Source organism: Anarhichas minor, unplaced genomic scaffold (genome assembly GCF_050575085.1).
Source record: "Anarhichas minor isolate MPS153535 unplaced genomic scaffold, ASM5057508v1 ptg000012l, whole genome shotgun sequence".
NCBI lineage: Eukaryota > Metazoa > Chordata > Actinopteri > Perciformes > Anarhichadidae > Anarhichas > Anarhichas minor.
In genome coordinates, this window is record NW_027466458.1 from 3,993,259 (window position 1) to 4,020,000 (window position 26,742).

Sequence of the window (26,742 nt, forward strand, 5' to 3'; positions counted from 1 at the left end):
TCATTTTCACCAAACACAGCAGGCAAAAAAAAAAAAAATAAATTAAAAAAAAAACGAACACATGGATTTGGTGGACACCCTGTCTGAAGCAAGGAACAGAGGAGCGACTGAAGGGGAGCTCGAGTGCTGGACACTGGCCAAACTAGGAACCAGAGTAAGGTTACATAATAGATGGTTTGATTCCTACGGCCCACCCATCTATGACTGGGTGGCATTCATGAGTATTGGGGGGGGGGGAGCAGGCAGAGGAGTGGGAAGACCGAGGCAGAAAAGGAAGAAAGAAAATACTTTAAGGAGATCCTTCTTCCACTGATTCGATGATTCAACTTTGCAGCTCAACTGAGAAAGAGTGAAGAACTCCTTACCATTAGCAGCAGTGAGGAAACACTTGTTGCTGCCACGGGCCTTGTTGGTTAGGTCCTCAGTGATGTCCATATGTGCGTGCACCTCGTCCCTTATCTCCTCAAGCGCCGCATACAGGTCGGCCTCCCAGTACTCCTTATCCCAACACTCTATGAGCTCGCCTAGCTGGACCTGGGGGAGTGCAATACAAGATTGGCTCACAGCAGCACTCCCAAAAAAACAGGGAATGTTGGGACGTATTTTGTTATTGTAAGAAAGACATTAAGAAGAGTAACAAGAGTCTTTCAAAACAAAATAATTCAATTTCATATTGTGTGAAGAGCACTGCACCCCCCAGTGAGAGAAAAGGGCGAGTCGCGTCTACCTTGGTGCTGTAGTACCAGATGGCTTTGTCCTCCTGATCGCCATCCTCCTCGCTGCAGGGGGGACAGGAGGGGGACCATTAGGAGACACAACAGTGACGGGTGGGACAAACAGGAAGAAGATGCTCTACATATGCCTTCTTTCTATATACTTCTGTGTAGCTTCATGCGTTTATTGACATTTGTTTGCCTTTTGTCTAGTCAGTATACTTTTTTTTCACACTTCTCACACTGAATTTAGCAGAGACTGCTGCTTAGCCATTTAAATCTGAACATTTACGTCACACTGATGTCAATTAAAGTGTCCACGAAACATAAACATGTGATTAAGCCACGCATTAACCAGAGGGAACTGTGCATTGGTCATGCTAGCAATTACTTTTTGAAGCGCTCCAAGAACTGGCCGATCCATCCGTTATAAACGTTCATTTCATGGTTAGCCTGCTCGAATGAATGATTAACGTTAACATAGTGGACCTCACAACAAAATGTGTTTTATGCCGGTTTTCATCTCTCGGTGGCAATACAATGCTGTCACATTCATGTCATAGACAATGAATTACACGACCACAGGAGCGAACAGCTGAGCGAAGCCGCAAAGGTGTCATTGGAAAAACACAGAACAATAACTGTCCATCAGACTGTGATTTCCACAGTTGTTCTTCAAAAGGCTTCTTCATCTCGCTTTGCCAGACAGACTTACTCATCAGTAAGAAGGCATATTTTATGCTACTGACAAAAATGATGTAAATATTTAATAAATAGGATATGGATCTGTAGGGATATGGAATCGGATTTGCTGCAAGTGTGTAACATTAGTTAAAGAGCTAAAGTAAAAAGGTGTACAAGTCACTCACAGGGCTCTTGGAAACAATTTCCAGATAATTGATTTAAGGGTATTTTCTTAAGAGCGTTTCTACTTAAAATCTCACATGCGTTTACCAAAACAGCACCAGAACCAGAGCACGTGCTTGGCTGTTTGGAGCAATGTAGAAATTTTGGCTGTCCATGGTGGTGAAGAGAATCATCAGTTGATTTTTAAGTTACTTGTTGTATTTAACTGTACAAGGTGTTCGATACTGAAAGTAGGCTGCATAAAATATAAAGCAGGAATTTGACTTTGTTTTTATTACACTTTGCTTTATATACACATGTACACACTACCACTCAAAAGTTTTGGGTCGCCTGAAACTCTCGATATGTTTCAGTCAGATGGCTGAGACGATTACTCTATATTTTTTAAGCGTCTTTCATGCTTTTTGGGTGTAGAAAGTTTAGAAATATTATTAAAAATACAACACCAGTGTTGAAGCCAAGAACACCTAAACCTAAAACAAACCTAATTTCATAATTTGCGCGTACAAGAGGTAATTCATGGCCTCACTTTAATCTAATCGTCCCCATGTTTTGGTAAATTTGTGTGCACGAGGTAAGTGTGTACACAGAGAGCCAGCGTGAAGTGCAGCGCGCCTGTTTCAAGTATCAGCAAGATGTCAACTTGTCTTAAATAACTCATCCCCAAACTAAAGTAAAGCTGAAGCAAGGACGAGCGCCTGAAGCAGGCGTCGGCTGGAATGAATGACTTGGCCTTGTGCACTGCCAAAATTATTTAATAAGTTGTGCCCACAAATGAATCCAAATGTGGGAACGATTTCATTAAATTTTGATCACAAATTATATCTTGTGTGCACAAATGAGTTAATGGTGGTCTCAATATATAGAATTATTTCTCTGCGGCCCCTCCCGAGCCTCATGATGCAATCATATGGTCGCAATTAAATTCCACTGATGTTAAACAAACATATTAAATTATTGCCCGGCCCTACTTTCTTCCATTCTAAATGATTAAAACACGGAGAATTTCAATAATCTGTGAAAAGATCTGCTCTCCCTAAGTTTCCCATGAAATGTGTGCACCTGTAGGGTGAACCGTACTGGTTAGAAGAAAGCCGACGCTTCTGCAAGACACAACCTTACTTTTCACTGCACGTACAACCAGTCACACAAACTTTCCTCTGTGCACACTACTTATATGCGCACACGCACACACACACACACACACACACACACACACACACACACACACACACACACACACACACACACACACACACACACACACACACACACAGAAGGGAGAGTGGAGATCAGTAACGCAGCACCTGCTGGGGGGCAATTTGGAGAGCAGAAAAAGAAGCGAGAGTAAACGCAGCGATGACAAACCTCGGGCCACCCTTTTAAATCATAGAGTGTTCAGGTGATCCAGGCTCTTTTATGGTTTATGTAGCAGGCCTTCTGCTGCTGCTGACCCAGCACACACACACCATCTGTGACTGCTCAATACCAGAGATCATTTGCTAACACATTGGACCAATACTGCTGATGGTCAGGTTGTGTTAAATCCTATGGACAGATGCAGTTATGTTTTTGGCTCATCATACATTTTTTACTTTACTTTTTTTACTTAAATGTATGGTGTGCATGTTTGACTTTGTAGGTATTGCTCTATGCTTTCCAAACAGAGCCAGTCAATGTAATTGGGTTAATGCAGGTCACTCATGGCCCCTCTGCTCACCTGAGTTGCCTATAATAATAATAATAATAATAATAATCATAATAATAATAATAATCTTTAGACAAGTGGCTGGGACAAAGTAAACTGATCCACAAATAATGTGGTTACATCAGCTGCATCGATATCAGCTACAGTATATAATGTAATGTGTCAGTACAGGTATGTGCAGAATGGATTACTTGCAATATCTCTCTTCTGTTCATGCAGATGGTTTGTGACATTCATGAACACTTTCTACGTGACAACTTTGGAGACTCTGATTTTGAGCTGATTAAACTGATGTCACAGCACGCTTATTACTCTCGCCTATACTCATCATTTTGGAAAAAGAGAAAATCATGGAATTTCAAGCAAATGTGGGAGTTTGTTGTGTGTTGGTTGTGTACTAGAATTGTGCTACTATTTTGGAGAGAAAAAAATGTTCAAACTAAGAGACCATAATGGTTGATTAACGATCACACACTCCGTCCGTACCAAGCGTTTCAGTATGTATATTATCAGTATTCAACACTTTAACAAGATCAAGTCACCCACACTGACACCTCTTGAATTATATGCAACAGCGTTGGCACATAAATTAAACGTTGTGAACTTACACGACAATGCGGCGGTTAAGGAACCAGTATTTTCGGTTGTGTCGGTCGAAGCCGACCGGCAGTTGTCGAATAAACGGTTTGCTCCTCTGCACTTCTGGGATGCAGTCCGCCACACCGGGCACCTTGTGGGCCACGCACACCTCGCACTGCCACTCGTCCTCCGGCACTTCCTGCAGCGGCGGCTTCACACACTCCAGATGGTAAACGGCTGAACATGTCTCGCAGCACAGCAGGTCGCCGAGGCGATGGCATACCCGGCAGTGGTCATCGTAGGCGACCACGCCTTCGGACATTAGCTCCTCCCGGGCAATATTGGTCGCCAAGAACTGGTCCACCAAAAACTGGAGGACTTTGATTTTGCTCTCCAACGTTTCGTACGGGTAATCCTCACACTCCTGCAAAGGCAGAATGTGCCGGTACTCTGGGTCACTCTCACAGTACGCCCGCACCACCTCCGGCCAGGTCATACCGTCCACGAAATACAGAGTGGAGTTGACGGAGTCCTTCACGTCAGTGGGGCCAAACGTGGTGTTAGAAGTGTCCTCCTCTCTGAGAATAGCTTTGAGCAAGGAGATGTGGGTCTCTGCCAACAGTGTGCACTGCTCCAGGCTAGCCACCGCCGCACAGAAATCCTCAAAGCGGAACGGCGAGAGCCGCAGCACCGAGCCAAAGTTGCGGAGGACTTCGTAGACGGCAGACACATTGAGGAGCTGTGAGGTAGGGACCTGGAGGTCCTCGGAGGACTTGGGAAGCTCCAGGGAGGGAATGTCCTTTGCCTCAAAGATGGGAGACTGCGGTCGCAATGCCCGACTCCTTCTCCGGCCTGCAAGTCAAAAAAAAGAGAAGAAAAGAGTCAGGAGTGAGAAGGATGGCATAACAAAGGAAAAAAGAAAATGAAGAGACAACATACATACAAGATTAAAACGGACCATTTTTGCTTTCGTGTCAATGCCAAATCCTAACCATGGTACCTGTGTGATGTACTGTGTAGAGGTCGACCCATAATGTATTTTATGGGCTGATACAATAATGATAATTTGGAGCAGGAAAAGGCCAATGAAGAGCTGATAGTGCTGCGGGAGAAATAAACTGAAAACAGGTCAGAAATGACTCGATTACCAGTTGTCCGCTTGTTGTAAAATCAGTTGTCCCCAGGACAAAGTTGCAGTCTGCAGTTTTTTTTTTTAATGCATGGAATGTTTTTTCATAGATTTGAGTATTTCTGTCTGAAAAAAATACCTAAAAAACTCTCTAAAAAAAAGTGCCGGCGCTCCCCCACCATCCTGGTCTTAAGCACCAACTTACATGGGGCTTTCAACTGTTGTTTTGATATTCAGGAGTTAATCACGTGCACATATTTTCAGCAAAAGTGGCCCTCATTATGTGTTTGGAGCCTCTATGGAAACCAGTGATGTACGTTTACGTGTGACTGATTGCAACTGTGCTGCCATCACCCACTATCCATCGCCCAGTTCCTCCAATAACAATAGTTTGTAAAACGTTCAAACGCGCAGGGTTGACCTCTTATAAAGAGTCCTTCTTCCAGTCTGCCTGGTGGCACTAGGGGATCCCCCAAGCAGCATATCAGAGTGCCACATGTAATCCAATTTGTTCTAATAAAAAGGAAACAATAACAATATGAAATATAAGATCCTATCAAATTAAAATACAACATAGGACTCGTAGAACACCTCATTTTGAGGGGAAACATGGCTAAAGGTAATGTGAATGGGGCTACTTCTTTCACAGCGTGATACAGAAGAGTCACTTTATAAAAAGGAAGACCAGCTAATTCTTGTCCCAAGACAATAAGCTGAATTTATAAGCCTGCCTTTCTTTCTACAGTGTAATTAATGCGTATGCTGCAGCTTATTTGCTGTACTTTGACCACAGGAACATGTAAAAGCCGACATTTGTATTTGATGTGAACGGCTCAGTGCAGGTCATTCAACCTGGCCTCATGACCCTGGTCCTGATCACGGACGAATGCTTTTTTGAGACGAACTGCAATGGTTTTGACATGGTGAAGAAGCACGTCTTTAATCACTGCAGGATTAGTATACTGTTGCTATTCACTAATCAGAAGATGACTATACCCTCGGTGGGCTCTTCTAGCCTCGTCATTTATCTGAAGCGAGGGTCGTGAAGGACAGGGGGTGTCATATGATGGACATTTGTGATATTGGGCGATATATTAAAACTAATTTGACTTGCCTTGGCTCATGAGCTCTAACAATAATGGGACCACGCAGTCTGGTATGAATGGGTAAGACTGGGGTTGACCACCGCTGGTTCCTTATTTGGCATCAAACACAGCGATCATGTGTAAAAGTGGTGTGTGAGCGAGTGAGCTGTGCATTTTGTTTGAAAAGCCCATGGATGTGTGTGTCTCTGAGTGTGTTCCAATACACACACAACTGTACTATTTAGAAAAAAGTTAAGTATGTCTCAATACACAGTATGTCCAATGCAGTACGCCAAAAACACCAGGATGTCCTAATGCACCCTGTCGCTTTTGCAGTGTGGTTCTCTGGCTATTTTGACCCACAATCCTCTGAAACATCCCATCGACTGAGCCGCCGGGTGAACAGACAGATGACAGCTATTACATATATCGAATATATAGGAGTTAAAAGGGTCAAAGTTCACGATGCAATGTTATGACAAAGTAGTATGTCCCAACTGTATGCATACCGCATGCAGCAGCATGTACTTTGTAAGGGCAGCAACACACTAAAAGTATAAAGGAAAAGTATGCGATTTAGCACGGCAGGGAAAGCACCAAAACATCCAGACCAGTGATTCTCAAAGTGGGGTCCGTGAGGTGTATTCTGAATAAAAACCTCTGGTCTGGGCCATTGGTCTTACAAATGACCCCTCACAATGCTGCCATGTTCACGTGTCACTATAAAACCCACTTAAATGGCATCTAAGCCTGATCATAGAGACGTTTTATAGGGTGAACAAATCAAGAATCAAGTGTTTCTTTCAAAAGAACATTTTTGTTTTAAAAGGAAAAATTGATCCCAACAAGAAATAAAATCTGATGCCAGAGATATATATATTATATATATATAAAGTTTCGGTTGAACAGACATTTAAATACACGAATTACCCTTTCACTACTTTTCTCATCCTTTACAGAATGACTTCCCGCGCATTACATTGCATAACAGGTGTGATGTAAATTGATGCTAATTGTCACGAGGGCCCAATCAGTGTTCGCTCACCTTGATAAACAGTGTGGTTACTATGGTGACGGCGGACCACGTAATATCGTAATCGTTGGTGTTCGCAACAAGTGAGGAGAAGAGCGCCTCGTTTCAAAACAAACGCCTGTCAAACTCATCCAGGAGCGTTATGCAACGAAATAAGTCTTCTGAAATAGAGTTGGACGTGGTGCAAACGGTCCGATGATCGTGCATGAATATAATACAATTATTACCGTTATTTATGAACACTTTCTTTTTAGTACAACAGCCCGAGATAAAGTACAACTATGAACTGTTAATCCGAGGCCAACATTGGAAAACAACGTTAATAACTACGTGTTGTGAAGAAGTCTGTTATATAGAATAAAGTGATCTTACTGTGTTGTGCATAATAACATACGTAAACACGTTGAATGAGTGATGTCTATGTATATATATATATATGTGTGTGTGTGATAAATAGAGTCCATACATCCAGGTACTCCGTGTCTACGGAAACACGTTAAATACAGCGCGCTCGAAGAAGTCCGGTAAAAAACAAAAGGGTAAAAATCTCCAATATAAATTGACAACAAAAATGTGCTGATCCGACAAAAAGTCAAAAACACGAGAGCCGGTTGAAGCGTGGAGCAGATCTGTACACCAGTGGCAAGCACAGCACACGGTAAACAAAGGCCTGTTTCTGAGTGCAAGCTCCATTTTGAACAATGCGGCTTGGTTTCTGTACTGAGCTGGAAAAAAATAAAATGCACACTTTAAGTAATGCAAAGCGGCTGTGCTAAAGTGCGTGCACTTGCAAACAAACGTACCTGGGGTGCTACCGAGCGTGCTGTGACTCTTAAAACTACTCTCGGTACAGTAGCTGGCATCATCATTATCTGGTAGTTCCTCCAGATAGTCCGATTCGTTTCCCAAGGCCTCCTCCTCTTCAAGATCCGACGAAGGGTTGTCGTTCAGGAGTTCATCATCGTCTGACCTGTAGCTTATATTATCATCCTCCTCGTCGCTGTTGTCGTCGTAGACCACCTTGGTTTGAGGCCGCCTCCCTCCGCCGCGGCTGCCTCTCGACCCCCTGCCTCTCGATCTGCCTCCTCTGCCCCGCGATGCCGCGGCCGCCGCCGTGGTTGAGGCTCCAACTTTCCTGCGGCCCCGGGTCGAATGAAAGTTCTCTCGGCCGGAGATTTCTGTCTCCACTTCCGCAGAGCCAGTGCCACAAACGCCGCCAATTCCACCCCGTCCCCGACCGCGTCCTCTGCCTCTCCCCCGTCCACGCATCCCTCGACTCCTGCTTCCCCTGGAGCCGCGGACTGGCGCGGGTGAACCTTCCCGCATCGCGGCTGCTTGTTTGGGCGGCCTTCCTCTTCTCCCCCTCATTGTGGGAGAGAGTCTCTTCTGTTCCGCTTCAATCTCGGAGCTCGAATGAGCCACGCACTCCAGAGAAAGGCGGGGGAGAAAGAACCCGACAGATCTGGAGACGGTTCCCGACAAGTCTCCACCAAGCCCCGGTCTCAATTTCAGGGCGGAAAGCTCAAACTGAATGGCCGGTGTCCCGCTCTGGGTCGCCTGCAGACGCCATTTTTTCGTCTCAGCTCTCCCTCCGTTGAAAACACAGCAGGCCCCAGAGCTGCGTTAAGCTAACCACGAGCACCAGTGGTTGTGCCGGAAGTAAAGCACGCTTTCCTTCAAACTAAAAGCACAGTCAAAGTAAAAAATACAAATCAGTATTTAATACCGAGTTTCACAGAACATAGCACAAATATGAAACACGGTTACATATATTATAAATTGTCATCACAGCCGTTATATAATCCAAATATAAACTTTAAACACTTTCGTTTTAACGAGCTCACTGCAACAGATCGGAAGGTGCATTTTTTATCCTCTAACTTGACACTAGCAAGCCTGAGTGGATGCGAAGTCACGTGACTCACTATTCTACAATCGACGCAATTGCCGTGCTAGTTCATAAAATGTGTTATCCATGCAAACGCTATATTCCAATAGCACTTTATTAGCGCTGACTGATTTTGGCGGGTAGTTTTAATCACAGGTGGGTCGAGTGTTTTTAGTGAAACATCATCGTACATTTTCGGCCATGTCGCCATCGTCGTCACAGCAGAGCCAGGCGAGAAGATAAGCATAGTCCGACATTTAGCTTTATAATATTAACTCAAATTTGTCCTAAAAGTAAATAGCACACACATTTCCATGTTTAGAATGACGTAAATGTGCAAAACAGCTGTACATTTATTTTTTGACAAATGCATTTCATATTACTTTAAAATTACTTTAAAGTATTACCAGGGAACCTGGCTCCATTTTCAATCAGTTCAGCCAGTTCAGTTCAAGTTAAATTGTTGATATTACGTTGACATTTTATTGGAGCTATGCTGAGCTCATGCTGATCAAACACGCACTATAATCTTAACAGTGTTATAATGTAGCCCGCAATAACGTGTACGGTCAACCAAAGAAGAGTAATAGAGGTGCAATTGCAACACCCTTCACTCTTGTCAAACGCCTCTGGGTTTGACTTGATGAGTTTGGTAAGTTAACGTTAACTGTTCGTCTTCTGCTCTCGTTGGCTTTCCCTTTTCATTTTGGCCGCTTCAACAATCGACTGCACAAAACCCAAGCTGCGGCTTTTATCGCATAGCTAGCCAAACTATCATATGTACTGACATTATCGCAGGTAATTACATATACAGTGTATGTATTGCTGCGACTTAATTGTATAGTTTTGTTTAAGATGTAAATACAAATGTACGCCTCTTGTAGGTTGTCGTGGCCGAGTGGTTAAGGCGATGGACTAGAAATCCATTGGGGTCTCCCCGCGCAGGTTCGAATCCTGCCGACAACGAGATATCTTTTTTTGTATCCGTGTCCCTGATAACGAATTTGCATTTTGGAGGGAATCTGAGCATTTACTTAACGTTACGTGTGGTGGATGAGATGGAGCATTTGTTATTGCGACCGCTATACCACGGTAAGTATGCCATCGTAACTAGCTCAATACTAGTAACGTCAACGTGCTGAATGCTCGTTCTACACGAAGTAGTAGCAGCTTGTTAACCATTTTATATTTAGCGTGTTTCAATAAGGCCTCTTGTAGATTTACTTCTCTTCACACCGCTCCTCATAACCCTCTCAGTAGAATCTAAATGTTTCGTATAACTTCGTGCCACGGAGTGACTAGGCCGCTTTCTGCACAAACGAGTACAATGACCTACTAACCATTGTGTATTATAAAACTAATACAAATTCGTAAAAGCGTGCTAAAATCATGGCGATCGCCACTAACGTCAATGCATCCCACGCTAATTCACAAGTATTTGAGAATACCATTTAATGAAACACACAAAAGTCACAAGGATTAGCAGTTTTCTCCAGTTATATATTTGTATTCAATATAAAAGGCTTTCCTGTGGAAACCAGTACAAAGTCACAGCTGACAGAAACAGCCATTCATTCTACAATCATTGCATTCAATGGTAGAGTCCTACTAGGATTATGACAATTATTAACCAGTTTGGCATTGAGCAGACGATTCATTTATCGTTCAAACCATATTATCTTAATGGTCAAATTTCCATCATCTTGAACCTATTAACATGGTTCAAAGGCATCTGCAACTTATGCAACGCCTAACTTACACCAAGAATTCATATACAGTAAAACTCATACATCTCGAGTCTGATGGCTACCATTGTTTTCCAAAAAGCACTTAATATTTTACCATTTGAGACAAGTATACAACCTTGAAACCACTACAGGTGAAAAGTTGGAAAGACACAATATGCTCAAAGATTTATTAAAAAGTATACACGTTCTAAAACAGCTCAACGATTTCAATGGAGTATTGTCCGACGTCCTTCTTCACCTTCATCTTTTTGAGCTCTTGGAGGCTTCCCTCGAGCTTTCCCAGCTCAGAAACCAGTTCCACCTGAGGACACAACAAGGCATCTTCGTTAAATTTCTTTCCCAGATGTTTTCTGATAGAACTGCAGTATTCTATTCTTTAGTTTTCCATTGTACTAGACTATTTAACATGCAGCCAGTTGCAAAGCACACAAAAGGGAAGACTGTTAGTTACCTGAGACTTGACAAAGCTGTGGAGGTTCAGCAGTAAGCCCTTGGCCTCTGGAGTCATCACCAGCACTGTGAAATGGGCGTCCAACAGCAAGCATACCCAATCCATGATCTACAGTCACATGCAAAGGAAAACAGAGTTAGTTTTTGCTGCATTCCATCGTTTGTTTACAACCTTTTTGTTATAAACAATTCAGTGATTGCAAAGAGTTGCTGTATATCCTAATTCCAGTGCTTTTACATGGTTGTTATATATTGGAAGTTTATGAAAAACATCTGACGGTGTGCTCTGTGGCTGAGCGTAATTCAGACCGCACAGTTTGTGCTCAAAATGTGAGTGACTTCCACCATATCTGGATTTGACAATCTCTCACCGAAATATATTTTTCTGCCTCCGGACTCGTCACCTAATGTGTCCTGGTGTGACAGGAGACCGGAGCTGCCCCAATATGTCAAGTGTGGCCCCACTAATTATCTAGCTCGACATTGACACAGACCTGAGTCAGGCTCGGTGATCTCAATCCATGCATCTGTGGGACAGCGCCGTGGGTATATTTTATGTAAAGGAACTGCAGGTACTGGAGGAAAAGCTGATTGGATGAGAAAGGACATTGAACGTTGTAAATGGTGTTTTGTTAAAGCATCTATATTTGGTGGTAAAAAAAAAAAGTGCAGTGGGTTAACTAGCACAACATCACAACTCACAACAACATTTTGGGAAGAGAGATCTTTCAGGTGTGGGAGCAGGAAAGAGTCGCTGTACGCCGTCTGCAGGACCTCATTTCTACACAGCTCGAGTTAAGATCAAATACATAGTTCATTCAAATCAATGTGGACAAAGAGTCTGCAATTATGCTGTTTAACTATAACATGAAGCTTTTTACTGGTACACAAGATGTGAGTCGGGGTTGAATCCAAGTAGTTGCATGATAATAAAAAAAAACATCAAAATGTGACAGTATGGTGCAAATTTTGGGTGTGAGTGACCGTGCACTGGCAGGATACAGTAGAACAGCTTTGTGTAATCCCACTGGACAGATCTGTTCTGGTGGAGTTGCGGTCTTCTCCTTGTCTTGTTGTGCTCTGGTGTCGCCTCCACCGAGGCCGTCTGAACGGTCCCCGTCAGCGGAGGTGGCAGTGAAGCCATTCAGCAAGCCGACCGGCCCACGCTCTTGAGCAATCAGGGTTTCGGTGAAGGAGACACTGTCCGGCTCCAGGCTCACTTTCTCTGCATCAACGTCCGACATACTGAAAGACGAAGGTAGAAAACACTGTATATTTTCCCCCCATTTTCCATTACACCGAGTTAGGCTAATAATCGGATTATTAAAACCCTAAATCACAAAAATATGTTACTTTAGAGCCCCATATTAGTAGTTAATAAAAGGACCCTGTGGCAGAGACATCAGCTAGGGGATGTGCACTTCAGAACCATCAGTTTTACCTGATGAAGGCCTTAAGGCAGGCACAGGTGACCGCTTCAGGGATGTCCGGGAAGAACTGCAAGCAGAGCTGACACAGGAAGTAGTCCTTCCTCTCCAGGGCCAGGAGCACGAGGTCAGGACACACACTGTTATGTCATGATGGTAAATCGTCTCAATTATGACAATTGCATTCAAATGCAGGTTCACAAATTAATTCTTCAGACTGAATAGTTTTGAGATTCGATATTATTCAGTTATAGGTCTCACTAAAAGAACAACATCGCCCTGATTCTATTGCCCTGCCTCACTGACCTGTGGCAGAGGCATCGAGTGTGCACTAGCTGAACCAGGCTGCCGGGGGTATAGAAGGCCGGATCAGCCAGGCTCCGGGACACGAGGGCTGACGCAAGCTGGCCCACCGACGGGTGCAGACCCTGGATGTCTGTCCTCGAGAGGAGCACCTCCACCTCTCTCTGGACCTCTTCTACTGGTGCTGTCTGCATGAAGAAATTAAAATATATTTTGATATGATAAAATGACGTTGTTTCAGTGTTTTGCAAGACAGCCATAACATTTTTATTTTTTTTTAAACATATTCTTACCTTGATAAGCTCCAGAACTTGGTAATTTGTCAAACTAGGTGCTGATTGGCTCTTACGGTTTGTTCTCTGTACGGAAAGAAAGAGGAATAAAACCATAGATTATACAATTGACAGGATAGTTACCAAACCATCACTCACACAACTTTAAACTGTAAAGCAGAAGCAGGGAATTGCTGACTCATAAAGATGGTGTCACGTCAGTAACTGGTGTTATTATGGTTCTAGCGTGTGGGCACGTTTAAGATGCGATGAATTGTCTAATGAGACAGACCTCTTTACATACTAATTCAGGTTACCGTTATAGATAAATCTACAAATAAACTAAAATGACAGAACAGCAGCCCTGTAGTATTATGGATTTTCCACTTTACACAATACAGAATTTTGTACATTTAGTGAACGATTCAATCATTTCAGGCAGCAGCTACTGTAAATCAGTTTCATATGTAGCTAGTGTTAACTAGCTGGCAGTCTGAGAAACACTAAGCCAGTTTTCAGGGCGACAGTGCGTGGGATTAATGCAGCAGCAGCCGTCTAGTCTCTAGTATCAGGTCCAACAAACCGTCTTCCTGGTGTCCACTGTTCTCGAGGGATGAGCTTTCTCTTCATGGAGGATGTTATTCCAAGATGGTACAGAAGTGGGGGCTTCGGACTCTGTTGCAGTAAGAAAAACAGTGTACTGAGTGTACATGCAAATCTGCAGTGTCGAATTAGTGTTGCAGCATTATTAAGAACACGTTATTGCAGTATTATTTATTTATGTTAGATTAGCGTTCTCTGGCATCAAAAGTTTGTTTTAGCTCACCGTCAGTCTTGACCTGCCTCAGTTTTCCCAGTGCAGAGGCCAGGGACGATTTGGGGCACTCATATGGAATAACAGAGAGGGTTTTCCCATGTGGAATGACTAACCTGTTACAAAAACTCCAGAGCTAGATTAAAGACAAAAGAAAGGGAACACAAACAGTAATTAAAGTTAACTTAGATTAACAGCGATCATATGAACTAGGACAACTTTTTAAGCGCCAACATTATCAATGTAAACTGCTATAAAGTTGTGAGGAGGGACAGTGAGCCCTATCACGGTGGAGAGCAGACACAGTGCTCTACCAAAGTCATACAGTCCTTCATCAGCACCCAGCAGCTGGAAGGACAGGGAACCTTGGCCTGCAGTAATAATAACGAGGGAAGCTTGAGCGGGTGGTTCACGCATACTCGTCAAATTCATTAACACTATTTGTTTCATCCACTGATCGTATAACAGAGACATAAGAAACTATTCTATTGGTGAGTTATGTGCACACACACAACATTCCTACCTGGCCGTAGATTTTACCCGCCATCTCTTTTCCTGCCTGAAGCGTCTGGAAATTGGTATTCCAGATGCAGAGGAAGTCTGAAAAATCAAAGACAGAGAGCCGTTCAAGACCCACACACACACACACACAAACTCTTGCATCAGATACTGGAGTCACGTAGCTTCAGGTCATCATTCTAGTGCATTTATCACCAAAAAAATAAATTCCTGGCACAAGATGCAGACACTAGAAACTAAATTCAGGTCAGTCAGTCATATAAAATAAAAAAAAATAAAAAAAGTGATGCCTGCTTTCCCTATTCTTCTTATTGATATTATGTAATGTCTGCATAAGCTAATAAAACATTTTTTATCACTTTCTCCACTGTGAACTTTTCATACTTAAAACCTTTAGGACACGGCTCTCCGTGTTGTGCATGCTGCCTCACAAGCATGACTTACCGAAAGCCTTGAAGTATATCCCAGATTGACTTACTTAAGATCGGTCTTGCATAAAATGGTACTTTTAGTGGAGTGAAAACCAGCCAGATGCTCGTGCTAATAATATCTGAAAACCTGTCTGAGTAGAGCCCTTGTGGTCTTCATTTCAGGCAGTGGGATTAAAACACATTTACCGTTGCCAGATCCGGCAGAGGGGTGTGGAACCCCCACAACGGCTACATGGGCTTCGTCCAGGGCCTGAGCGGATGCAGCCTCCAGTAGGCCCTCACCGACGGGAAGACCCAGCAGCAGGCTGCGAGGCAGCGGAAGAGCCTGGGCCCCCTCGTCAGCCACCAGGCCCCGCACAGAGACTACACTCTGGTATACATGACCGTTAGGGTCTGGATGGAAGGAAAATGATGAGGCACAAAAAAACGATTATTGAGGGAACTAATAACACCTATCTTACATGCAACATCCTGTGTTTGTGCAACACAATGTGTAACTTGAAATAAACCTAAAAATAAACGTGCAAGTGGACATTAAACACAGAGTAAAACCACAACACGCCGCTGCTGTTTTTTTGTTGTGAAACACTTCATGGATCTGTAATGTAACTCACAGTGTGGAAACCATAAACAAAAACAGTACTATCCCTATAAACAGACTCTGCATTCATAAGTAGAATCTGTATGCAGCAGGACAAGATTTGGGCTTCAGAAGCATTGTGGTTTCTGTTAGTAGTCCGTGTGCAGAGCAAAAGAGGCGGAACGCATCGGTCGAAATGCAATCTGCAAACCTACCGGCAATCGTCTGACGATAACTTTCTATTGGCTTAAAATTAGCTTGTAAACTCACAATCCTGTCGTACACGTCGTCTCTCAACTCAATTCTTGCATCGCAACTGGCTATTCGGACTGTAAACAATGGGCGGTGACACTGACACTAAAAATATTTTCACAGGAAACTCAGACTTACAGAGATAAAGCAGGCGGATGTGTTTATCTCTGTAGGAGGCAGAGAAGCTGAGCGGGGAAAGACCCGGCTCCTCGCTCTCCAGCCGGTACCTCTGTAGGGTGTTGGGATTCAGTCTCTGCAGGTACAGGAAATGATCTCCTTTCTGTGGGAAGACAAAAACAGGCCTTTAGACGTACAAATAAAGAGTTGATGCACATGTCCTTGGAGAAATCAAGGGCAAAATAAATAAGTTATTGGTAAACGGGTAAAAAAACAAAAACATGGCATTCATTTCCAGGCAGGCAAATTATTTGTTTTCACAGCTACGTATTGTGATACAAGTGCAACGAATGCTTAAAACTGAAGTCGTTACATTTAGTTCTAAGCTTTTGTGTCTCCTGTCAAAAGTCAAGCAATTCAAATGATGTTACCTGTTCGGTTGTGAAAATGACAAACGTGTGTGACTCTGTCACTATGTTGGTGCTCCACCTAAAGACAAAAGGAGCAATCACTAACACGCTACAGGTGAGGCTGCAGCACAAGTTATTTTTTACAATTTGAAATTGAATTCATCACTCTCAATCCAGATTATAACCCAAAGGATTTACTGGGGCTGTAAGGCGTAGTGATACTGACCTAATGGCCTCTTCTTGAGCCAGGACTTCCTCTATGGGCTGCTGGGGAGCAGAAAGTAGGGAGTCCAGGAGCCTCACAGCTCCTCGATGGAACAAGACAACAGGCTCCCCTCCAGCCACACAGTGGACCCTCCAGACATCTGACGACACCTGGAGAGGATTTACACACAGGAGAAGGAATGAGGATGTGCTCAGATTGGACCAAAGTGGTTCAGATTGTAGTTTCAGTGACCTCGGTTCGGCACAATGGACATGTTCAAATGGAGCTGATACAGAGGGCTTCACTGTGTGAATGAATTACTTCCAGCATGCTTGTTGGAAAACACCACCAAGTCATTATCCCCAATTGTATGATTCATTACCTCTCTATGACAACGGGCTTTACACATCGGATCAGACAACACACTGTATAAACTAGTTCACGTACGGTTGCTTTGAAGGCCTTTTCCAAGAGTATGTCTTCTTCCTTCCAAATTATGATCACCTTAAAAAAAAAAACACACACAAACAGACATTATTTTTGTGACAGTGTCAGGCAGATATTTCTCAAAGGACAGATCTACAGCGACACCTAGAGCCTAAACGAATGACAGAGTGAGTAACAATTTGGTTTATTTATCAAGGACCACATACATTAGTACGGTCAAACCTTTAAATGAGGCAACACTGTGGAGTGAATTAGGAATCATATGGACAAGGCCGACTGAACATGATCTAATCTATTGTACAGCTGGTAGACAGAAATTCAGAAACACTGTTAAGTTCACTGAAAAAGCAACGTTTCAGTCACTGTTGCCTTGGAGTTCCCTTCTTTGTTTTATTGTATGGAAAAGTATATCTTAGCATCTGAGAATTTATTTATTTGCCCAATTTCAATCTGACAGTGAGTCAGCTGGGTTTCTGTACAGCCGGTGCTCCGAAGCAAGCACAACACCAACACCTTGCTTACAACAAGAATGATTGAAGGTCTACCTTGCTGTCTGAGACTGCCACATATTCCTTGGTCTGTGAGTTGTAGACTGCTGGACAGGTCAGTGTCTGTCCTTGTTTCACCGTCCAGCTGTTCAGTGGCTTCTGGTCTGAAACCTGTCAGAACCACGCCAAACATACATTAAAAGAGGACCAGTTAATAACATCAATGACTCTACCCGAGAAGGTTCAACCGGTCACAAGACAAACAGTTTACCTTCACTCCCTAAAACAATATGACAATGCCATAATGCGACTACCTTCATGATAGCCGGAAGATTATGAAACAAGCAAGGGAAGCCAATTCTGAAAAAGCTGATATGTAACGTTAGAGAAAAGGAGATGCGTGGTAAATCATTTAGCGCTAAGTGGAGCAGTACATTAGATACACTCTGAGGCTAGCAATGCAAACCAGTTAGCTAGCAAGCTGCGTGTGTCCTGTGGTGGGTATAGCGACCGTTAGCTAACATTTGCCTGTTTTTGTACGCTGGCATGCTGTTCACAACAACCTGAGCGAACCGAGAAGGAGTCGGTACTATCACAGCTAGAGGTTTGCGTCTTGTATTGTCTGTTTTGGTGGTTAGCACAGTTGTCGTTGCTAAGAACAGCCGAGGATGCCAACACGAGTTCTCCAGGTCGCGCTGATCAGCTGGTTAGGAGAGCCTCCTCAAAACAAACGTTAAACGTTACCTTGTAGAGCGTGACGGATCTGGTTGAGTCGGTGACGACGACATGGTCGATGTCTCTCTCCGCTTCGACCCCCTGAATGCCTGAACTTGACAGATTTTGTGCTGGAGCAAGTCCGCACAACGTGTACCCCTCATACAGCGCGGCCATGCTGGATGAGAAGAAAGCAGAACTCGTCGGATCTCGCGAGAATAGACGAATGTTTGTCAGAGGACAGCGGCGTGCACCTCGCGGGAGCGCGCACAGCGTGAACCAAAAACGATCTATCTTGTCTGTGATTAATAGGCCTAGTGTATTGTTATAACGAGAGACGTTTCTTGTTTTAACGTGATGCGTTTGTACGTCGCAATAACGGGAACATATATTGTTATTATAACAATACACATTTCATGTTATAATGTGATGCTGATCCGTTTTTATTTTTCTGGCGTGGAGAAGAAGTCTCCCTTGCCTTATTTGCATTCTGATCGATGTCGTTGCAGGAGAGGGCGATTTGTTCAATCAAATACCCCAAAATAAAGTTTTTAGGAAGACCAACAATAGTACCATCGGCGGGACAAAGTTGTGAATATACGCAGTAAGTCAATGGATCTGAGTCGGCCACTAGCTGGAGACAAAAAGCCACCAATGGTACAGATTCACAGACAATATAATCTCTATGGAATGTTTGTGAAGAGCAACGTTCTCTTTTGTATTTTCATGAGATTTAAACTATGTTTTGTTTAATTTAAATCCAATTTTTTGCCCTAAGGATCAATAGAATCAAATATGTGCCTTATCTCGCAGGTCAACTCAAAGTTCTGGACAATCCATATTCTGATGCATTTGAGCTGGAGCCTTTGGATGAACCTAATGGATGTGGTGAAAAGGAGCAGAAAGGGAGGGAACTTGCTTATGACAGGAAACATCTTGCCTGGGCATAAAAGATCTGTGTCACCTGATCCTCTCTAGAGCCTCCCTCATTTTCAGCTCACCTTTCTCAGTGGACATGACATTTCCTGGTTTGGCTCTTCATGGCCAATCTGCCTTCATTTGGTTCGCCAGGAGGACATTTTTTTCTGGCACACACAAGTTGTGGCGTGTAACCGAATCTCAAAGTCGAATTTGGCTGGCTCTTAAAAGAGAGCAGCATGTCTGCTTAATCTCATGGTCAGAGGACCTATCCATCGATGATACCATGCGGATACCACACATGGACAGGCAGCATTGCCTGGGCAGGAGCCAAATGGACAATACAAGCACATGGCCAACATTGTGTGTATCAGGCTACATATTGCAGATCACTAACTGACCTATTATATCATTGTTTAACTTTTTTGTTGCTTTAATGAGGTCAATACATACTTTACTATGCATTTCTTAGCAGTTAGCCATGCACATAGAACAATGCTTAACAAATCCTTTATTTTGCACTTATTAACAGTTGGCTGTGCTTTTTGCAGGTACATAAAGGAGGCAATACATATTATTACCCACTAATTAACACGTACTACAAGGACCTTACTATCAATCGTTACCTCAATTAATAAGATATGTATTTTAATTACAGTACATTACTTGCACAATGTAAGTGTCAATTTTAATGATAAATATGAAGTACAGATGATCAGAAAGTGAGTTTGCAAAGAAAGGCAGAAGATCATCTTGACCTGTGCATTCCAGAGTGAAAGAGTAACTGGACTCGTTCGGGAAGGAACTTTAAAGAGTCTCGTATAATAGGGTGTTTGGCTGGCTCCACCATACTAAAAACTATTTTGTAAATGTGAGGCACAGGTTGGAAGGAGTTTCAGGTATAATATAGTCTCCTTGAGTAATAGAGCCTCCAAGTGAGATAAAGTGAAATGTATAACAATCCTGTATTTAATTCTTAACCAGTCAGAGAAGCTCAGTGTCTTTTGTGTTTTGATTACTGACATATCAAGAGCATCCCAACCAATCAGGAGGAGCGTAGCATGAAAGGTTTAGAAAATGTTCTTTGTCTGGATTCTGAATCCACACCCTTTGTTTTTTTTAGATCTGTATTATCCTTGTCTGCAAATCTGAAGAATAAAACACATTGTACTAAAGAAAAATGTCTCAGTGTCCGGTTCCTACGAATCTATTTGTGGCTATTATTTAACGTTCAAGAAGACTGAACAGACAGAAGAAAACCACGACAATCAGAACACACCAACACCTATTGGATATGGAAGTAGTTTATCAGAGAAGGGATCTGCTGCTGTTTCAGCACTGTTCGATTTCTGATGGAAGTGAACTTGAATGAATGGTATAATCAACACCGCTGGGCTCTAGAAAAGAGACACACACACAGAGAACAGGTCAGAATACACTTACCATAATTGAGGTAAAGATCCTTAATAATCAAAGTGTTTCTCTTTTATGATTTAGTGATCATGTCTAAAGAATATTGACCCCAAAAGCATCCATGTGTCCTGCTGTGATTTGCTGTTTACTGCAGGGTTGAGCAAAAATAGGTCCGATGGGAAGTGTAGCTGCTCCAAGTGATGTGTCAATTGATATGACCAAGCCAGGTGATAACTTGTAGGAGTCTGTAAATATGCCCTGGCGTTTCATTTTTTCAAATGTATGACATAATGAGAATAATTTATTGTTATTACCAAGTACTAATTGGGGAAATCTGAATTGGGATAAATAGGGAATATAAACTATACTTTTGAACCAAGAGGACAATCACTTGTCTATGAAACTTGGATCATGTACTGCAAGAACTGCTCTGATAGTTCAAGTGTGCATCAGATATGTTATTGATAGTTTTTAAAACACTGTTTCTTCAAATCTTGTTAGAAAATAGATGTTAATACATGTTTTTATGAAAACAGTGGACACAAGCCGGCACTGCTGATGTCTTAGGTTGAGTGATAGTAAAGTAAAAAAATAAATGAAATGGAATAAAATCTATAGTGTCCTGGCTATTGGGTGATATGTTGTGAAATATTTCTTACCCTCAAAGCATTCAGGGATTTTGAGTTTCCCATCGATGCACTGGGTTGATACTGCATAACCACATGTCCTGGCCTTGTCCATGCAGTAGACTGAGACAATCTCCTTGTGTAAGACTTTGTTCGGCTGTAGGTCTTTGATCCAGATTTTTTGTCCTTTGTACAGTATCCTTCCTTTCTGTATGCCAACACTGCAAGGAGCTGTATGTGACGAGTAGAACAAACAAAAAGCATTATATTTTATGAAAGTGTTGTCTATGTGTTCCTACACAGGAAATTGAGAGTGGTTAGCTACCTATAAAAGGGAGGAGGAGTTTATATTATATGGCAACTGACAGTTTAGGTCAAATTGAAATGACCATTTTAACTCTGAAAAGCATTTCCAAATGTATATACACTGATGTAATGGTCAACGCAGGCAAAAAATGAGTCATGGGATTGAAGTAAAGTTGAAGGTAAAATAAATGGGAAAAGGCTGGGATGGAATTATCAACACCAAAAGTCCCAGACAGACTTGGAAAGAGGAATGCATAAATCCAAACTGAATGAAAATGTTCATATGCCAGCCTTTTTTATAGAACTAAACAGCTACAAGCATGTCTCAGGTCCTTCACCTATCAAGATCACCCAAGAAATGCGGCTATCGCCAGAATTTGTAATGTAAAATAACGGTAATATTGGTTACAGCCCTACCTTTGCAGGATGGCTTTTCAGACCAATTCCCATCTTGCTGACAAACAATCTGGATGCTTCCTTCGAGTACATAGTCTCCATTGCAGCCATATTTCACCGTTTCCATGTAGTCATAGTCTCTTGGGTCGGTGCTTGACATGTAGCCTTTGTCAATGTTCTCCGGCGCAGGGCAGGTCACCACTGTAACAGGATTCATTTAATCCATTCATTAGAGAGACTCTACTAATGAAAATGTGGCTAAACATCATATGTTTAGCCACTATATGTTTTATTTATACCAGGTGTCTGCTAATCATTCCAGTTAAAGTGTATTGGGAAATGTCCCCTGGAGATAATGAAAACCAGAGAGTGGTGCTATTGCATCTAATTTGTTATTAGTGTGTCTTTTCAGCACCCGGTGTTATATAGTTATTACCTTCTAGCTGTACTCCCAACAGTAGAGTGAGAAAATCCCCCATATCCTCCATGAAAGAGATTTCACATCGTGCCTAATGGCCCATTATTGAAATATTCACCAAATCTCATATTGTATTTGTCATATTATTATTATAACTTTTGTTCGCATCATCATGCTTGTTGAAGAGTCACAATGGTATAAAACACATTTTCAGTGAAACTTTAAAGCAACGATTGTGCTCAGTAAATACTTCTTGCAATGCCACATTTACTCTTCTTGGTGTTATCACAGCAGCGCCTGCTCTTAAACCTTTATACCTTGACATTCAGGTGTCTTGGTCCAGTTGCCGCTGACAGTGCACTCTGCTCTTGCGTTGCCAAAAAGTACGTACGGAGGCGGACACTTGTACGTCCCTCCAACGCTGTAATTAGTGGTGTTCCCTCTGATCCTCTTGTCATAAATGATCATCCCAAACTGTGGGATCGGTGCGAGACCACAGGTCACGGCTACAAGAGAAGAGACAGAATATGCCCAATTTATATATATAATGCATGCTTGCACTGTGTAATTTGCTGTTGTGTATAAATATGTGTATATTTCTTATATCAGTTTGCATTTACAGCAGGGCAAATTGACTAATAGCTTAGTTGCGGTATACATTTCTTGATACCAAGTAAAAAGTGTTTTCACAGAGGGACAGAATCATTCAATTGTGTGCCACAGAAAATCCAGTTTTATGTTTTCTTATTTATTTTCTGGCCTTGCAGAAGGATGTAATGGTTTACATACGCTTGCACTCTGGTACTGTTGTGCTCCATGTTCCATTAGCAAGACACACAGCAGCACGGTCTCCAGTCAAGGTGTACCTGAGCAGAGCAGCCAGATCATTTCAGTTCATGCTTAGATTGCAAATAAATACACGAAACACATGATGGTTGTCTTAAAGGAACAGTGTGTAGGATTTAGTGCCATCTAGCGGTAAGGTTGCAGATTGCAACCAACTGAAACTTCTACCGTGTACCAAGCGAGTAGGAGAACTACGCTACTTGACAAAAAAACAGAAAAACAGGAATGGCCCTATTTGGAGCCAGGGTTTGGTTCTGGGCTGCTGAAAAGGACCTGCTCCGTATGTAGCTCTGTTTGTTGTGTGTGCTGATGCTTAAACAGTCAAAATTCAGGACTCAAAAGTATATGGGCAATTGATCGTGATGACACTATGTGCAAACCTCAGGGCACGAAGGAGGTCTGCACACTGTAATGCACAAATAAATGGTTTATTCCTCTTATTCCCTTTCAAGTAGATCAAAATGTTGCCTGACAGTGTGCAGACTGTTAAGTATATTGTGTGTGTATGCACACACTTGCTCCCTCTTACTCTTAACTTGCCAATGTTGGTAAAACAGATCACATAGAGATTAAATATTTGAATTTATTTAATAAAAAGCTTGCAATTTAAATGCCAGGAAATCTCTACTTGGCACGTGGTCTCAGGCAAAGTTAGATCAACAGCTGTGTGCCCTGCTGATTTGAGGTAATCATTTTGTTTTCAGAACTTTAAAATCCATAATTAAATTACAGCGTTTGATTTATCTTTGGTTTATCTTCACACTTCACTCACAGGATGATGTTGGTTGCCTACACTTTACTCTGCTCAATAGACCTGTTTGCTTGATTAAAGGCCTTCCATTTTGCATTTGCAAAAATGCCACCAGTGTATTGGGGACAGCAAGGTGGCCGAGAGAGCGAATGACACATGAAATTCAACAGGATGTTGTTGCTTTACCCTTCATCACACGTATAGTTAATCATACTCTGGAACACGGTATCCTCATAGTACAATTCTCCATTCGACAATGGATCAGGATAGGGACACCGTTTTGCTGCAGGAGAGAAAACAGTACAGAGAACATGTGTGAATTGAGGGTTTTGCTATTCAGTTATTCTGTTATGAATAATGCAAACATAGAAACACAAATACCAATAATATTTTAGATGAGGGTACAATAATCACAATTGTTCACATACTTGATAAAATTCCCCCCGAAATGTATTAAAGCATTGCATTTTTCTATTCCACATCAGAAATAATCATAGTAAAATTGAATTGAAGTGTATAAATTTGACCCCAAGTTCTCACTAGAGTAATGGAGACCCACGTATGCACATTAATCTGGTTTTCGTCCATTCTCCACTGGCACCGCAAACAATCTTCCGAGGGCCCGACACGGGGGTATGTCCCTGTTTACAGGACAGCATTAACTCCACACCGGGGCTAAAGTACCTCTGGAGCCCATCCGTCTCAATGTTGGCAGCCAGCTTAGGCCTGAAACACGCTGCAAGGACAAATGGTTTTAATGATGATTATGTATAGACCCCGTTAATTACCTGGAAATTAATATTCCAATAGATTAGAATAATAAAAATGAACCAGCCTCAAAGCATGACAAGCTACTGAACATTAACACCTCAGGAGTTACGCATTCAGTCTGATCTTGAAAGCCATGTGTGTGTCTCATGTGCTGAGCCTGAAATAGAAGGAATGTGTGTGTATGTGTAGTTATGTACTGTATTTGTAGTTTAGTTATCATATAATTACAATACTGTTTTTTGTTCATCTACTGGAAGTTGATTATTCTGAAGGAGTGTATAACTAGGGCTTTACTTGGTCCACTTTTCTGAAAGAGGCTTAACTCTATTGCACGTTGATGTTGACTATTTAAACAGTATGACTAGCAACGCTAGCAACATTTGACAGGGAGCAAGTAGCAGAAACTTAACAAAAAATACTAAATCTAATTCTGTAGCAAAGATTACAGCGTATTTCATAGAGACAGAAAACCTTTTTTTCCCCTGTCAGCTTCACAACATATTGAAACAAACCATCTCAAACAACAAATGAAGTGACATAATTGCCTTGTATGCCTCCAAAACTGAACATGGTCATTACTACTTAAGTAAATGCCTTTAGAATCCGTTTCTTGTAACATTACCTGACGCTAAAGCCATGAAAACAGCAAAGTCATGACTGTGAATGCATGCAGTTCGAGCCATGTAGAGTTTAAGAAAGTAAGAAACAAAAGCAAATACCATTGTCTTGTTTGGCTGTAACGGTGGTGAAATATACAAATGGACACAGCAGAATCAAAGCCAGCATGCGGTCCATCCTTTGTAGAAATGTACAGACGCTCCTCTGTTCTTTCCTGTGGTCTCTGCTTCAAAACACTGAATCTCTGTACCCTCTTCCACTGCTGTTTGTGTTCCTCTAAAAGTAAACAGATAAGAGCAGCATGAAGTAACTGCTCACTGGTGATCCTTGTTTTGTCCTCTGCTTCTTTATTTTTTCTGCTTGAGTTTTGCAATAACAGATCGTAATCCTCGTGACATTTTACTGGAAGTGAAAAGCTCCAGCAGGGGACTTTCCCTTGTTGCTGCAATATTATGAAACTCTATTTGGCCCCATTTAGCTGTTGCTCAAATCATATTAAAGAGCAGACATGCATCAAAACATAACAATCTAATTTCGGTTATGAGGTGTAAGAATGTTTATTTCCAGAAATGTCCCTTTCACACCTCACGATTAATGTTTGTGACGTGCTTGGTGCACTTTGCAACACATGAAAGAAAAGAAAAACGCCTCTTACAGAGTAGATGTGTAGCGAGGGCAATTGACAATGCAATCTCAGCACAAATATAGAGATAACATTATTTTATTAATAATGACTTTATTATTAGCTGATAATGACAGGCACAGGAATATAAGTGGCACCTGTCTCTATAGTATGGTCCAACTATTGGTATATGCAAGTATTCTGTCAGTGTACATGGGTTTCCGGTCATCCTGTTCAAAGTTATGCAGGTCTTGCAGGGGGTGAAGCAGCACACATTGTGATTTCTGATGGAAGGGTTTTGGCCCTTACGGTGTACTCCACCTTGCCCGGTTCTAAAAGCAAGAAAAACAAAGGCAGATGTATTACAGCAATCATCAAATGCATTGCTGCATGGAAACATCATGGGCTTCTCCAAAGTCATGTAATGAGTGATCTGATTTATGGTGCCAAAACTCAGCTTTGAGTCAAATATCAAGGACCTGTCCTGGTCTAATGTTTACTGTAATCCTTGCTGTTGAATAGTGTACTCATTACAGTATATACACAATGCTTACCCCTGCTTATTAAACATCACAGTTCAAGTTTCATCTAGCATTAAAAACAAGTTGGGTTAAAGGTTTTGTATCTGTACAAGTGTTCATGGTGCCTAAATTTAAAATGTAAAAGAGTTTTGAATTAGATTTAGCTGTCAAGAACTCACCCACAAAGCACTCTGGGATGGGGAGGGTCCCATCGTTACAGGTGCTGACCACAGGGTAGCCACACCTCTCCGCTCTGTTCAGACAATAGAAGACAACATGTTCTCCATGGAGGACTCTGTTGGGTTTCAGGTCTGCGATCCAGAGCTTCTTGGCATTGTAGAAGATACGGCCTCTTTT

The 26,742-nt window shown here is 42.2% G+C and overlaps 4 protein-coding genes and 1 non-coding gene across 8 annotated transcripts in view; 1 reads left to right on the forward strand and 4 right to left on the reverse strand.

The window, feature by feature from the left end:
* Window positions 1-8,723, reverse strand: part of LOC142948349 (nucleosome-remodeling factor subunit BPTF-like) — a 39,879-nt gene extending 31,156 nt beyond the window's left edge. For 3 of the 4 annotated variants that reach the window (XM_076090331.1, XM_076090329.1, XM_076090330.1), the window contains exons 1-4: window positions 7,918-8,723; window positions 3,897-4,719; window positions 728-779; window positions 366-534 (exon numbers count right to left, since the gene is read on the reverse strand). In XM_076090331.1, coding sequence (XP_075946446.1) covers window positions 366-534; window positions 728-779; window positions 3,897-4,719; window positions 7,918-8,482 — 1,609 coding nt within the window. In that variant the 5' untranslated portion in view covers window positions 8,483-8,723. The remainder of the gene's footprint in view (window positions 1-365; window positions 535-727; window positions 780-3,896; window positions 4,720-7,917) is intronic. The other variant, XM_076090333.1, reaches the window with a different exon arrangement.
* Window positions 8,724-9,886: 1,163 nt separating this feature from the next.
* trnas-aga (transfer RNA serine (anticodon AGA)) lies at window positions 9,887-9,968 on the forward strand. The gene has a single exon. It is a non-coding gene; the product is annotated as a tRNA-Ser (tRNA).
* A 513-nt stretch (window positions 9,969-10,481) lies between these two features.
* Window positions 10,482-18,378, reverse strand: nol11 (nucleolar protein 11). Its single transcript, XM_076090334.1, has 18 exons — window positions 18,210-18,378; window positions 17,523-17,636; window positions 16,978-17,034; window positions 16,552-16,700; window positions 16,347-16,404; window positions 15,937-16,078; window positions 15,153-15,359; window positions 14,540-14,616; window positions 14,029-14,152; window positions 13,786-13,877; window positions 13,224-13,289; window positions 12,934-13,118; window positions 12,642-12,767; window positions 12,203-12,445; window positions 11,903-11,981; window positions 11,695-11,787; window positions 11,202-11,309; window positions 10,482-11,051 (listed from the first exon to the last, which is right to left on the reverse strand). The coding sequence occupies exons 1-18, from the start codon at window positions 18,354-18,356 to the stop codon at window positions 10,938-10,940; spliced, it is 2,181 nt and encodes a 726-aa protein (XP_075946449.1). The 5' UTR covers window positions 18,357-18,378; the 3' UTR covers window positions 10,482-10,937.
* A 1,213-nt stretch (window positions 18,379-19,591) lies between these two features.
* On the reverse strand, window positions 19,592-25,542 carry LOC142948619 (beta-2-glycoprotein 1-like). Its single transcript, XM_076090749.1, has 8 exons — window positions 25,344-25,542; window positions 24,413-24,589; window positions 24,040-24,136; window positions 23,046-23,122; window positions 22,574-22,762; window positions 21,860-22,039; window positions 21,170-21,367; window positions 19,592-20,494 (listed from the first exon to the last, which is right to left on the reverse strand). Exons 1-8 carry the CDS (start codon window positions 25,417-25,419, stop codon window positions 20,430-20,432), a joined length of 1,059 nt encoding a protein of 352 aa, XP_075946864.1. The 5' UTR covers window positions 25,420-25,542; the 3' UTR covers window positions 19,592-20,429.
* Window positions 25,543-26,079: 537 nt separating this feature from the next.
* The window catches only part of LOC142948700 (beta-2-glycoprotein 1-like), a 2,801-nt gene continuing 2,138 nt past the window's right edge, over window positions 26,080-26,742 (reverse strand). The window contains exons 7-8 of the mRNA XM_076090835.1: window positions 26,565-26,742; window positions 26,080-26,196 (exon numbers count right to left, since the gene is read on the reverse strand). The exon at window positions 26,565-26,742 is cut by the window's right edge and continues 20 nt beyond it. Of these exons, the coding sequence (XP_075946950.1) occupies window positions 26,105-26,196; window positions 26,565-26,742 (270 nt within the window). The 3' untranslated portion in view covers window positions 26,080-26,104. The remainder of the gene's footprint in view (window positions 26,197-26,564) is intronic.